Below are 14,984 nucleotides of genomic sequence, written 5' to 3'. Positions count from 1 at the left end.
CCTGTGGGGCAGATGATTTCCACATTACTCTCTCTCTCTATTTTGATCACATTCAATATTTTGATAACCACACCCACCTTTTTTTTTTTTTTTTTTTTTTTTTTGCTGTTTGGGTCACACCCGGCGATGCTCAGGGGTTACTCCTGGTTCATGCACTCAGGAATTACTCCTGGCGGTGCGCAGGGGACCATATGGGAATCGAACCTGGGTCTGCCATGTTGGCTACATGCAAGGCAAACGCCCTACCGCTGTGCTATCACTCCAGCCCCAACCCACCATTATTATTTGGGATTTTACCCCAACACTCAGATCTGCTGAGAAGGTAACAGTAGACAATTTGTTTTTTATTGCTGGTTAAGTATAACATATGATGTCACATGGCTTCAGTAGTGGCCGCACGATTTTGAAATTCCAAAATTTTAACACTTAAACCTGGAGGGATTTCTGCCAAATCCTGCTGGGTTCCGAGATTTGTTCCTGAGTCTCTCGGATCATGGCCGTTAAGCAGCTTGATCAGGAGCCAGAGAGGCCATTCGTGGGTGGCGACCTGGGGTCTCGTTGGGGTGGGGAGGAAAGCGGCTCCACCCCCATCCCATGAGGCCCTGCATGTCTTGTCACTGCTGGCCCAAACCTGAATGCCCAGTGACAGCTGGAGGATTTGGCTATAAGATTCTTATTTCTGAAAAATATTTTTGCAGTTGTTGCACAATTTATCTCTGCCCCTGTCCCCCCCCGCCCCCCCTTGCTTAATTGTGCCGTGGCTGCAGGTATGATGTGGAGATCTTCCCTGTTAGGGTTTTGCAGAATGTATTTTATTGCTCTTACTGCACTGTGAGGGGAAATCTAAAAATCTTTTGATTTAGGCAGGTAGAATTCTCAGTTTTTAGTACAGAAATTGTCGTGCTGTTTGGTTCCAATATGAAAAGTTTACTATCCCTAAGCTATCTTGCAAAGCAGAATTCCCTCCTTGCAGTTCTCTGCTTCCCTGCAAGAGCAGCGTTTCCATTTATGAATGCCTGATCCCTCATTCTCTGATCTGTGATTGATGAAGTTTATCTTAACTGACATGGTACACTAACTCTATTTGACCCTTGTGGTAATTTCCAACCATTGACCAGTCCTCCTGACCCATTTTCAAGCCCACAAATGAATGCAGTCATTTCATCTCTGTCCCTCTCCTTCTGATTCATTTCACTCAGCGTGATACTCTCCAAGTTCTTCCATTTATAGACAGACTTCATGACCTCATTTTTCGTAATAGCTGCACAGTATTCCATTGTGTAGAAGTGCCATAGTTTTATCCATTTGTCTGTTCTCGGGCATTCAGGTTGTTTCCAGATTCTGGCTATTGTGTATAGTGCTGCAATGAACATAGACGTGCAGGTGGTATTTCTATTGCGTGTTTTTGGACCTTCAGGCTATATTCCCAGAAGTGGTATTGCTGGGTCAAATGGGAGCTCAATTTCTAGTTTTTTGAGGAATGTCGATACTGTTTTCCAAAAAGGCTGGACCAGTTGGCATTCCCACCAGCAATGGATGAGGGTCCCTCTCTCAAGAGCACTGGTTGCTCTTGTTCATTTGGATGTGTACCAGTCTCTGTGATAGGAGATGATACCTTGTTGTTTTGATTTGCATCTCCCTGATGATGAGTGATGTAGAGCATTATTTCATGTGCCTTTTGGCCATACGAATTTCTTCTTTGAGGAAGTTTCTAATCATTTCTTCTCCCTATTTTTTTTTTTTTTGATGGGATTGGATGTTTTTTTCTTGTAAAGTTCTACCAGTGCCCAGTGACTTCTATATTCTGGATATTAATCCCTTATCAGGTGGTTACTGGGTGAATAGTTTTCCCCATTCCGTGGACTGTCTTTATATCTTAGACACTTTCTTTAAGGTACAGAAACTTCTTAGTTCAATGTAGTTCCATTTGTTAATCTTTGCTTCCATTTGCTTGGTTAGCAGTGTTTCATCTTTGAAGATGCCTTTAGCTTTATTGTCTTGGAGGGTTTTGCTTATGTTTTCTTCCAGATACCTTAATGGATTTGGGTCTGATGTTGAAGTCTTTAACCCATTTTGATCTGACTTTTGTGCATGTCAGTAGGTAGAGGTCAGAGTTCATTTTTTGCATGTAGCTGTCCAGTTTTCCCAGTACCACTTGTTAAAGCGGCTTTTCTTGCTCCTCTTCTTATTTCTTGCTCCCTTATAAAAGATTAGATGATCATATATTTGAGGGTCTGTGCCAGGATATTCAGTTCCATTCCATTGGTCTGTGAATTGGTCTGTGGGTCTCCCTTTATTCCAGTACCGTACTGTTTTAATTACTACCACTTTGAGTAGAGTTTTAAGGTGGGGAAGGTGATACCTCCCATCTTCTTTTTCCCAAGGATTGCTTTAGCTATTCGTGGGGGTTTATCTTCCATATGAATTTCAGGAGTGTTTGATCAATTTCTTTGAAAAATGTCATGGGTATCTTTATAGGGACCACATTTAATCTGTATAATGCTTTGCAAAATATTGCCATTTTGACAGTGTTAATTCTCCTAGTCCATGAGCAGGAGGTGTGTTTCCATTTTCTCGTGTCCTCTTTTATTTCTCAGAGTAACATTTTTAGTTTTCTTTGTACAGATCCTTTACCTCCTTAGTTAAGGTGATTCCGAGGTACTTGATTGTTTGCAGCACAATTGTGAACAGGATTGTTTTAATATCACTTTCTTCTCTTTCATTATTTATATATAGGAAAGCAATGGACTTTTGGGTATTGATTTTGTAACCTGCCATCCTACTATATAAATCTATTACTTCTAGAAGCTTTTGGTAGAGACTTTAGGGTTCTCTAAGTATAGTATTATATCATCTGCAAATAGTGAGAGCTTGACGTCTTCCTTTTTTCTCTGGATGCACTTAGTATCTTTTTCTTCCCCAACTGCTTTGGTGAATACTTCTAGTACTATATTAAATGGAAGTGGTGAGAATGGGTATCTTTGTCTTGTCCCCAGTCTTCAAGGGAAGTGTTTTAGTTTTTTCCCTGTTGAGAATAATGCTTGCTGTGGGCTTGTGGTAGATGGCTTTGACTATATTGAGGAAAGTTCCTTCAGCTGCCATTTTATTGAGAATTTTTATCATGAACAGATGCTGGATCCTTTCATAAGTTTTATCCTGCATCTGTTGATATGATCATGTGGTTTTGTCTTTTATTGGATATATGGTGTATTATGATGATTGACTTGTGATGTTAAACCATCCTTGCATCTCCTGGATAAATCCTACTTGGTCATGGTATATGATCTTTTTGATGAATTGTTGGATTCTATTTGCTAGTATTTTGTTAAGGATCTTTGCATCTGTATTCATCAGGGATAAATTGGTCTATAATTTTCTATTTTTTTTAATAATCTTGTGTGTCAGGTTGATTTATTTTTACTTTTTAAATTTCATTTTCACAAAGTTGTTCACAATAATTGATTACATTCAATATTTAAATACTAATCCTACCACCTCTACACCTTCCCACACCATTATTTTGAATTTTCCCACCACCACTCAAGCCTGCCTGTCACAGGCAGATACTAAATAATTTATTTGTATTGCTTGTTATGAATAGCATGAGATGTCGTGCAGCTACATCTTTTGCAGCCGTGCTCTCCTGTGATTCTAAAATTCTAAATAATTGGGGCCCAGAGACACCTCTGCAGTGAGCTGATCAGTTCTGAGATTCGTTTGTGAGTTCGGGATCATGGCCCGAACTTAATTAATGTGTTTAAAATGGCACCTGGAGGTAGTTCGTGGGCATGACAACCAGGACCCTGAAGGGACAGGGAGATGGGAAGGAGCAACTCTGGTAAAATCAGCCTGGCACAAGGTCCTGAGACATCTCTGGGTGAACTGCTCCGTTCCGAGATTCATTTGTGAGTCTCTCAAGGTGATATTTGTCTCATAAAAACTGTTAGAGAGTATTTCTATTTCTTTAATTACTTGGAAAAAATAATTACTTCAGTTGAAAAATATTGGCAGGAGTTCCTCTTTAAAAGTTTGAAAGAATTCACTAGTGAATCCATCTGGACCTGGACTTTCGTTTTTGGGAAGACTTGATTACCATTTCAATTTCCTCAATGGTGATAGGTCTGTTCTGGTGTTCCAAATCCTCTTGGTTCAGTTTTGGGAAGTTATAAGAATCCAGGAATTTATCCATTTCTTTAGGGTTCTCATGTTTCATACTGTAAAGATTTTCAAAGTAATCTCTGATGATCCTATGGATTTCTGCAGTTTCTGTTGTGATGTCCCCCTTTGCATTTCTGATATAATCTGTTAGGTTTTTCTGTTTCTTTGTGAGGTGGTTTATCAATATTGTTTATTTTCTCAAAGAACTAGCTGTTGGTTTCATTGATCTTTTGGACTGTTTTTGAGGATTCTATCTAGCTCATTGATTTCTGCTTTAAATTGTATTATTTCCTTCCTTCAGCCTGGTGTGCTCCTTTTCTTGGTCATTTTCTAAGATCTTAAGCTGTGAGGTTAAGTTATTTATGTGGCCCTTTCTTTCTTCCTAAGGAACACTTGCAGAGCTATAAACTTTCCTTTTAGCACTGCTTTTGCTGTGTCCCACAAGTCCTGGTAGCTTGGATCCTCATTATCATTTGTTTTCAGGAATCTTTCGATTTCCTCTTTGATTTCCTCTCTAACTCACTAGTTATTCAGTAGTGAGCTGTTTAATTTCCGGTGTTTGATTTGATTCTCCATTTCTGTGGCTACACTAACTCTTTAGTCAGAGTTTTCAGGTAGACATTTTTAGGAAGGACATCTCTGTCTGGGGAGTTTTCTGTACTTTTAGCAAGGATAGTTTTCTTATTGTTAATAAACTCCTGAGCTCTGAAAACATACCCAGACTGAGTGCTCCTTGCTGCCTTCCACATTTACCTATGCCTCCAGGGCCATGGTTTAGGTAAATGGAAGGAATGGGAAAGAGATATTTCCTTGAGTCTACATAAAGTCAGGGTTGATGTTAAAAATAGTTCTGCTTTAAGAACTGGCATCTCACATGATCTCACTTTACGCAGAGACATTCTCAGTGACTACCTTCAGTCATCGTAATCACTTTTATATTCCTGCAGGTGATTCGTTTGGAAACAATCACGAGGGAAATGGGTTCTGCCTCACAGGCTCATGTGCGTCTCACATCTCTTAAAAAGACCCTGGCTACCGAACTCTCACCTCGAGTTATGCTGCCAGCCATCAACAAAACATACACGCAGACTGAGAAGAACTGGAAGGTTAGATCATACTGGGTATAGGGCTTTGGATAAGGTAGAGGCGGTACTAAAATCCTTAAATTTTTACTTAAAAATATGGTTACTTAATTCCTTTATAACTGTATAACTGAACTCCAGTAATATTAAAAATGGGTGGGCACTTGTCTTTTACTGTTTGGTAGAATCACATGGGTCCATTTATGAGCATCCTGCAAGAACACATCGGGGTAATGAAAAAGGATGAACTCACTTCCCATCAGTCTCAGCTCACTTCATTTTTCTTGGAGGCCCTAGACTTCCGGGCACAGCATGCCGAGGTAAGCTTATTCGCACCCTCCCAAACCCTAAAGCGCGTCACCTACTGTGCTTGCCCAGCGTTTTTTTTTGTTTTGTTTTATTTTGTTTTGTTTTTAAATATTTTTATTAGTGAAACACCATGAGGTACAGTTATAGACTTACAAATTTTTGTGCTTAGGTTTCAGTTATACAATGATCGAGTGCCCATCCCTCCATCAGTGCCCATCCTCCACCACCACGGGTCCCAGCATCCCTCCCAACCCCCATCCCCCCCGTCCCACCCTGCCTCTGTGGCAGGGCATTCCCCCTTGTTCTCTCTCTCTTCTTTTGGGTACTGTGTTTTGCAAGTGAGACATTGAGTGGCAGTCATGTTTGGTCTATAGTCTACTTTCAGCATGCTTCTCCCACCCTGGGAGGATCCTCACAACACCCTTTATTTGGTGCTCTCTTCTCTATCTGAGCTTCCCTTTCCCCTAGCACGTGTTGTGGCTGGCCTCCAAGTCATGGAGCAAAGTTCCTGGTACTAATCGCAGCCATTCCTGAGTGTTAGTCTCCCATTTTGTTGCTTTATGTTCCCCAGATGAATGCAATCTTTCTGTGTCTATCCCGCTCTTTCCGACTCATTTCGCTTAACATGATACTTTCCATGTAGTACCACGTGTATGTAAATTTCATAACTTCATCTTTTCTAACAGCTACATAGTACTCCATTGTGTAAATGTACCAAAGTTTCTTTAACCAGTCATCTGTTCTCGGGCACTCAGGTTTTTTCCAGATTCTCTTGCCCAGCGTTTTTCAAACGAGATGTTCGTACTCTGGCTAATCAGTCAGTTTCCTCTTTTCAGAATCATCTGGAGGAAATTGGAAACACTGAAAAGTGTATCATCGACTGTCTGGTAGCCATGGTTGTAAAGCTTTCCGAAGTCACCTTCAGACCCTTGTTCTTCAAGGTACACTCTCCTCCTCCCTGTCTCCTTTGTATATACACATATAACGCACAGGCTGTTTAGGAGAAACTGTACCCTATCTTTCCAGTTATTTGATTGGGCCAAAACCGAGGATGCCCCAAAGGACAGACTCCTGACATTTTACAACCTGGCAAATTGCATTGCTGAAAAACTGAAAGGGCTTTTTACGCTGTTTGCCGGCCACTTGGTGAAGCCTTTTGCTGATACCTTGAACCAAGTGAACATCTCCAAAACAGGTTGGTACCTGGATTCAGTTCACCGGACACTCTTGCTCTATGTGCATTATGTCCTAGATGCACAAAATAAGATTTTGAAGGTTTCTAAGGCCAAGGGGGAGGAGGTGAGTTGCTTACTTTGTTCCTGGTTACCAAGCATTGAAATATCTGTTTGGAAAATAATGAAGAGTTATTAGGCAAGGGAGGTAGTGCAGGGTGTTACAGCCATGCATGTCTTGCGTGTGCCCTCCCCACCCCCACCCAGTTCATTCCTTGGCACTGCAGGTTTCCCCCACGCATCGCTGGATGAGCCCTGGAGGGCCCCGAGCTCCTTCTGGTGGCCCAGGTAACCTCTGACTCCACCAGGCCAGAGCAGCATCCCCTGACCCTTACATTCCGTTGCCGGCCTAGTTGGCTGAGAATCACCACTGGGTCCCTGAGCCTCCTGAGCACTGCTGGCGAGGCCTCTCCCAAATAAGTACAATAAAATAATAAAGTGTTACTGACTCACTTGGGAGAAAGAATTACTCTTCATTAGCCGAAATAATTTGCGCAACATTAAAATTAAGATTGGTTTAGGTTTACTCCTAATAAACAATTTATTTGACAGTTGATAATTTAACGTGCCTAAATAAGAAAAAAGAAATCACTCCTCTGAGACCTCTTGGGGTATTAGGGGGACACCCAGCTGTGCTCAGGGCTTATGTTATTGTTTTGTTTTTTGGCCACACCAGTGGTGCTCAGGCCTTTCTCTCGGCTCTGTGCTAAGGGATCACTCCCATATGCTTGGAGGACCATATGGGGTGCCAGGGATTGAACCAGGTATGGTGCAGTCAGGACTAGTGTCTTAGCTCTTGTCCTATCGCTGCAGCCCCTCAGAGACCATTTTATATGTGTTTTGTCTTCATCCTAATCATTTCTAGGTGATTTTAGAAATAACTCTCCTGGTTATAGTTCTTTGAACAGTGTTACGGAGATTAAATTGTGAACTCTTCATTTTCACTCTTCCCGCTGTACAGATGAAGCATTTTTTGACTCTGAAAATGACCCTGAGAAGTGCTGCTTGTTATTAGAGTTTATTTTGAACTGTTTATATAAAATCTTCCTTTATGACACCCAGCATTTTGTAAGTAAAGAGAGAGCGGAAACCTTGATGATGCCATTGGTTGATCAGGTAAGCAGATAGAACCATCTTTTATTAAGAGCTGACGTCATTGTTACATTTTTACTGTTTTTTACATTTATAATTTGTTGAGCACAACACATCAGGTTTTCTTATTTTCTAGTGACATTTGTATTTCCAAGTTAATTTTCAGTTTTCATGAGTATAATATCATATGGTGAAACTTTTCAGTTATTTAAATGCAATGCATGGGTAAGTTCTAGTGTTTAAAATTTTTGTTTTTATTATTTGGAGGACATACTTGGTGCTTAGGGTTTACTCCTGGCTCTGCACTCAGGGATTACTTGTGGCCGGACTTGGGGGAACATAGTAGGTTGGCGGCATGCAAGACAGGTGCCCTACAACTATAGCTCCAGCCCTAAATTTTTAATTTAAAAATGTGTGGTCGAGATACTCTCAGTAGCTTGCTGGGCTCTCCGAGACGGGTGGGGGAATCGAACCTGGGTTGGTCAGGATGGCTGCGCGGAAGGCAAATGGGGGTTGGAGAGAGTGCAGCGAGTCAGGTGCTTGCCTTTCATGCAGCCGACCTAGTTTGATCCCCGGCACCCCCTATTTATATGTCCCCTCAGCCTTCCAGGGATGATTCCTGAGTACAGGGCCAGGAGTTACCCCTAAGTTTTCTCTGCTAGGTGTGGCCCAAAACCGAATAAGAAGCAATACAACTTTTCAAGAAATATATATATGTACATGTATATGTAATTTTGTATATATACACGTATATAAAGTGAAAAACTAATAATCCTTGAAAAAAAACTTTTAATTAAAAAATTTTAAGAATGGGTTCCCTGGGGCCAGGGTGCTAGTACAGTGAATAGGGCGTTTGCCTTGCATGCAGCCAACCTGGGTTTGATCCCTGGCATCCCATATGGTCCCCCGAGCACCACCAAGAGTAATTCCTGAGTGCAGAGCCAGGAGTAACCCCTGAGCATCGCCAGGTGTGACTCAAAAAGAAAAAAACAAGAAGAAGAAGAAGAATGGGTTCCCTGAGAATGTTTTGGGACATGGCTGCCTTCTGGAAGAACTCAAATCCCTTTGCTGGACTGATGGATTTGGCATCTGGGGCCGGAGCAAGAGTACAATGGGAGGGAATTTTTTCAAACGGAAAGAAAAATGAGAGTGGTTGTTCAAAGTTCTTGTCTTACTCTTAATAGCTGGAGAACAGGCTCGGAGGAGAAGAGAAGTTCCAGGAACGGGTGACAAAGCACTTGATCCCCTGCATTGCACAGTTTTCAGTGGCCATGGCAGACGACTCTCTTTGGAAACCCCTGAACTACCAAATTCTGCTCAAGACAAGAGACTCCTCACCTAAGGTTAGGAGCTGTAATTGGCAGGCACTGATTCAGTGCTTTTTTATCTGTACTCTGCAATGGTTTCTCAAGTTTTTTTCTAACTTTCCGACCTCTAGTTCCCTTCCTGTGACACCCCCCCACCACCCCTCCGGTCCTACCAGTTGGCCGCCTGATTTCATGCTGTATGTCCATCCTGTCCCTCTACCCACACCCCTACCCCTGTTTACACAGTTTTCACCTCTGCAGATGGAGGACTTGGGTCAGCCAGCAGGGACAAACAGTGCTGCTTGTGGTCCAGGACCAGGCATCACACTGTTAGAAGTCCAAGCCCAGAAGTTTTGGTTTTATGTATTATCAGCTGGTCATAGATAGCACAAGTCCTCCCCTTATCCACGGGGTATGTGAGAGTCCTAAAATGCACTTAATCTTCTTGAAATCCTCAAAAAGATGAAATGCTTCCTTGTGTCTAAGTACCATGCAAGTGTCATTGTGTACCCAGAGGTGTTCTTGGTTTGCTCATAAGACCTCAGTGTGAGTTAGGGGGTGTGTTGCTTGCACTGTACATGTCAAGTTTCCGACTTTATTGGTAAAGGGACGTAGTGGTGGTAAAAAGATACTGACATGAGGGCTGGAGTGCGTGTGATAGGCACGAGATCCCCCCGCTTGATCCCCATCTCCACTTGGCTCCTTGAGCACCGCTGGGGTGTAGCCCTGATGGCCCCAACCACCATAGGCTGTAGCTCCGCACCACCAGGCCTGACCTCCTGTCAGCGCCATCCCCATCTCCACCCTCCCAAACCCCTCTCCACAAAAGAGAGATGTTGACATGAGAGGGGACTGGCCGAAATTAAAATTCCACAGCAAGTAGAATTTCAAACAGATCTAGCAGCGAATTGCCATTCTCCAGATAAATTGCTGTATTAAAGCCTCATCGAATAGAATAAAACAAAAAATAATTTTACTAGGTTAGTTGAAAATCAAAACGTTTATTTGAGAACAGTAAGGCTATCTTGATTAAGCCTCAACATTTAGAACAGTAAGGCTATTTTGATTAACCCTCCAAGTTTTCCTTATAGGTTCTTGTATAGTTGCAGCATTAAATGCACAGTACCACAGCTGAACATGGGTAGCTAAAAATATTTAAGCAGTTCACTTTGCTAATCCAGACATTCTTTTCAGAAAACTATCCTGGCTGGGGAAACAATTCAGGGCTTAGGGCACAAACCTTTCATGCACCCTGCCTGGGCTCAGTCCCTGGCATCGTAAGACCCAGGCTCCGTAGCATCCACGCATCACATCTTTACACCTGCTGTACTATCACTCCGGCCCCACAAAAATTTGTTTTCTCAAAGATTCTTTCCCAGCGGCAAAGGAGCTACCCTTAGTTGCATAAGGATAATTTTGTTTTTAATAGAAATTGATGGATAATTACATATCTGACCACTTGGTTACACCTAAATTCTTGCTGATGAAAGTTACGTTTTTAGAGAATCCAGTGACTTTTTTCTCATCATTTCTCTAACAGTAAACTGAGAAAACTGACAGCACCGCCCACACCATGGGTAGCTCTGATACAGGCCTCATCAGGAGTCCAGCCCCAACTTGTAAACTAGGCCTAGTTCATTATCGTCACTGAGGTGATGAAGACTGACAGTGGGAATATTGCTTATCAAAAAGTAAATGACTGTTAGGTTTCCGTAGTTTGGGCACATCCCAAACTTCATCACTGTCCGCATTCATTCCCTTTGTCCAGCTGCGACCATTCCATCTGGATTCTTTGTTTTAGGACAGTCTTTCTTATAACGTTCCACAGAGCCACAAAGTTTGTAGCCAGCACCATCAGCATAAATTCCTCTGGGAGTACTGGGACAAAATCTAGATAGGCGCCCCATTTCCCGAACAAAAGCATGTTACGAAAGAAAATTCACCAACAGCTGGGTTTGCTTTCGATTCATATTTGGTTATTTTATGCTCTCTTGACCCACACCACTAACATATCTCCATGCACATATGTTGGTTCTCAAAGGCAGCTTAGCAATCTGCAACCCCACGACCAGGTTTGCTACAATAGAAGCATACGCTTGCATTTTCCTTTGCTGCTTGCCTTTTTAATCATTTTCCTTCCAATTATCTTACTTGAAAGCAACTGCTATTTCTTCCCTTCCTGTCGGTTGCTGTTATCTCCCCATCATGAGCCATCTGTCACTTCTGTCATCTGTAGTCCATGAATCCATTCACATCTTTTAAATGCTCCCCTTTTTTTTTTTTTCTTTTTTTACTAGTGAGACACCATGAGGTACAGTTGTCGACTTACAAATTTTGTGCTTGGTTTTCAGTTATACAATGACCAAATACCCATCCCTTCACCAGTGCTCATTTCCCACCACCACGGATCCCAGTATCCCTCCCACCCCCCTTCACCCCCATCCCAACCTGCCTCTGTGGCAGGACATTCCCTTTTGTTCTCTCTCTCCTTCTGGGTGTTGTGGTTTGCAAGAGAGACATTGAGTGGCAGTCATGTTTGGTCTATAGTCTACTTTCAGCATGCTTCTCCCATCCTGGGAGGATCCTCCCAACACCCTTTATTTGGTGCTCCCTTCTCAATCTGAGCTCCCTTTTCCCCTAGCATGTATGGCTGGCCTCCAAGCCATAGAGCAAAATTTCTGGTACTAATCTCCGCCATTCTTGGGTATTAGTCTCCCATTTTGTTACTTTATGTTCCCCAGATGAATGCAATCTTTCTATGTCTATCCCTCTCTTTCTGACTCATTTCACTTAACATGATACTTTCCATGTAGTACCACTTGTATGTAAATTTCATGACTTCATCTTTTCTAACTGCTGCATAGTACTCCATTGTGTAAATGTATCAAAGTTTCTTTAACCAGTCATCTGTTCTTGGGCACTCAGGTTTCTTCCAGTTTCTGGCTATTGTAAAGAGTGCTGCAATGAACAAACAATTGCAGATGTCACTTCGACTATACATTTTTGCCTCTCTGGGATATATTCCCAGGAGTGGTATTACTGGGTCAAATGGGAGCTCAATTTCTAATTTTTTGAGAATATTCCATACTGTTTTCCAAAAGGGCTGAACCAGTTGGCATTCCCACCAGCAGTGAAGGAGGGTCCCTTTCTCGCCACATCCGCGCCAGCACCGGTTGCTTTTGTTCTTGTGGATGTGGGCCAGTCTCTGTGGTGTGAAATGATATCTCATTGTGGTTTTGATGTGCATCTCCCCAATGATTAATGATGTGGAGCATTTTCTCATGTGCCTTTTAATGCTCTGTTTTTGTTTTGTTTTGTTTTTGTTTTTCCGTGTGCGTTTTGGTTAGGGAGCATCTTTTTTTAAGAGACAGCTCACTGACTTCATGTTGTTGATACTTAGGTAGGTTTTAGCTTTTTCCCTCCAAGGACCCTTTCTTGTTTCAGTTCCAAAACTAGAGCATCATGACACAATGTACATTTATTAATTCGGGGCTGAGATGACAGCCTGAGCAGACAGTGCCTTGGGTCCTCATGTAATAGTAGGGGTGACTGCAGTCACTTCTGAGCAGCTAGGGTTAATTGGGGAGCTCCAGTGCAATTGAACCTGATGCCATGTTCGAGTTTGGGGTGGGGCATTTTATTTTACAGTGCTAAGATTGAACCCCAACCTCACCTGTGTTCTAGCACTAAAGTTAGCTGTATCCCCCACACACCCCTCGCCTCTTGTTGATTTTAAAGAATTATAAATGACATCCAACTAAAGGTCTGTAGTTAATGAGGGTTTTTTTTTTAAATAGTTTTAAAAGAACACTTGTTTTACAAGGTTGCCGATAAACAATCCCAAATCACTAATGGTATTTGCTAGAATGCCAGCTAGGATGGACATAAAGTAAAAATAACTCAAATGAAATAACATCATTTAAAAATTCAGAGCTAAATTCTAACAGAGCCTTTGATAAAACTTATAGCAGAATTCATCAGTAATTTTTTGACTCCCTTTCAGGTTCGATTTGCTGCTCTAATTACTGTGTTATCACTAGCTGAAAAATTAAAGGAGAACTACATTGTCCTGCTGCCAGAATCCATTCCTTTCTTAGCTGAACTGATGGAAGGTAATTGTCAAACTTTTTTCAAACAGTAAAATTCAATGGAAATGGGGGTTAACGCATATTGGGATATAATTTGCCTTGTTCTCCATCTCAGATTTCAGACATCTCAGGTGGAATGGAGGGAACTGAACATTTTAGGAAGTGACAACCTCATGGTCATGTTATAATCTATATTAATTTGGCGTATGTGTGATATTACAAAACAGACCACAGTTGTTTTTTCATTTACCTATTGTATGATTTTGTATCATACAATGATTATAACATTTTGGATCCCAGATGCAGAGTTCCTATATCAAAAATGTCTAGTGCCACTGAGAATATGACAGGAAAGCTTCTGATAATAATAATTATTACAGTATTCATGTTGGGTGCCATGTGTGGATGACTTTATTTAATCCTCACATAGGGTATTTGCCGTTATTTCTATTTTATAAAGGAAGGATCTAGATGCTGCACAAGATTAAGCAATTTGATAAAGTAACCAAGTGTATCTGACTAGTGGAACTGGGTTGATCCCCAGGTTTGTACAGTTCTAGACATATATCAGGTATGCACTGTCCACACAGTCCACGAAATAACAGTGCACTGACTGTTAGCTGGGGTGATGGAGGCAAGGAAGGAAACAAAGACTTTCATAGTCGTCACTCACTACTTAACCAAAACATGCTGCTTCTTACCTCCTGGATTGCAAGGAGGGGAGGTGATGTGAGCTACTCCTAAGTGTGGCCTGGCAAGCTAGGAATTCGGAATTGGTATTTGCATGCCACTATTTTGGGAGTCTCAGCACATTCAGCCTCCAAGTCTAGGCTGTAAGATGGGAATGAAGACAGGGGTAATACAGAGATGGTATTCCATGGTGCTTTCACTCTTGTTTGAAAGAGCGCCAGTCCAAAGAATTCAAGAATTCGGCTGAATAATGGAGGCAGAAGACTGACTTATTTTTCTTTTTTTTTGTTTTGTTTTAGATGAATGTGAAGAAGTAGAACATCAGTGCCAAAAGACGATTCAGCAACTGGAAACTATCCTGGGAGAGCCTCTCCAAAGCTATTTCTAAAACTTTGGAGGGCTTTTTGTTGGTATTTCATACTCTATTAAGAGTTCAGGTGTATTTTTCACATTTTTATTTTTGGGTGTCTGGTATCATGTTATTTTTGGTGCCTTATACCTACTTGGACTGTTAATCACTTTATAAAATCCCCACCTGGTTTGTGCTACCCTAGTAGCCTCCCCTGCCAGGTGTGTAGAATTGAAAAAAAAATAAGTAATAATAAATACATGGTATTTTTATATAGACTGGTGTGTTTATTTAACATTAGTCATTTCTAAAGGATATTAACAGATACAGACACATTTAATTTTTAACACTCTAACACTACCACATATCCATTTTAAAGGCCTAATTATTCTTCAGTATCCATGTCTGAGATTTCATTCACCTTGAGTTCTCTACTTCATTTATCTTGAAGATCTCTTCAAGATGAAGATTTTATTTATCTTGAAGGCCTTTGCTTCAAGAAAATTACTTATTGAGCACTCAACAATGTTATTCAGATTGTAACACCATTTGGATTTTTTACTTTTCATTTTAGGTAGAAGACAGCCTTAAATTTTGTATATGCACACAGAGGAAAGGAGTTATAGGGTGCAGTTTAATAAATTCAAGACCGTGGCTGTGTCCTTGATCTGGGGGAA

The 14,984-nt window shown here is 41.4% G+C and overlaps 1 protein-coding gene and 1 pseudogene across 1 annotated transcript in view; one reads left to right on the top strand and one right to left on the bottom strand.

Moving 5' to 3' along the window:
* HEATR1 (HEAT repeat containing 1) overlaps positions 1 to 14,582 on the top strand; it is a 58,996-nt gene extending 44,414 nt beyond the window's left edge. The window contains exons 38-45 of the mRNA XM_056113588.1: positions 5,106 to 5,264; positions 5,426 to 5,560; positions 6,386 to 6,490; positions 6,576 to 6,744; positions 7,743 to 7,897; positions 9,058 to 9,216; positions 13,184 to 13,292; positions 14,258 to 14,582. Coding sequence (XP_055969563.1) covers positions 5,106 to 5,264; positions 5,426 to 5,560; positions 6,386 to 6,490; positions 6,576 to 6,744; positions 7,743 to 7,897; positions 9,058 to 9,216; positions 13,184 to 13,292; positions 14,258 to 14,346 — 1,080 coding nt within the window. The 3' untranslated portion in view covers positions 14,347 to 14,582. The remainder of the gene's footprint in view (positions 1 to 5,105; positions 5,265 to 5,425; positions 5,561 to 6,385; positions 6,491 to 6,575; positions 6,745 to 7,742; positions 7,898 to 9,057; positions 9,217 to 13,183; positions 13,293 to 14,257) is intronic.
* LOC130022812 (zinc finger CCHC domain-containing protein 9-like) lies at positions 10,825 to 13,066 on the bottom strand (annotated as a pseudogene).
* Positions 14,583 to 14,984: the final 402 nt, after the last annotated feature.

Source organism: Sorex fumeus, unplaced genomic scaffold (genome assembly GCF_029834395.1).
Source record: "Sorex fumeus unplaced genomic scaffold, SorFum_2.1 ptg000021l, whole genome shotgun sequence".
NCBI classification, from domain to species: Eukaryota; Metazoa; Chordata; class Mammalia; order Eulipotyphla; family Soricidae; genus Sorex; species Sorex fumeus.
Note: the sequence above shows the minus strand (reverse complement) of the source record. Positions and strands in the feature narration are given on the sequence as shown.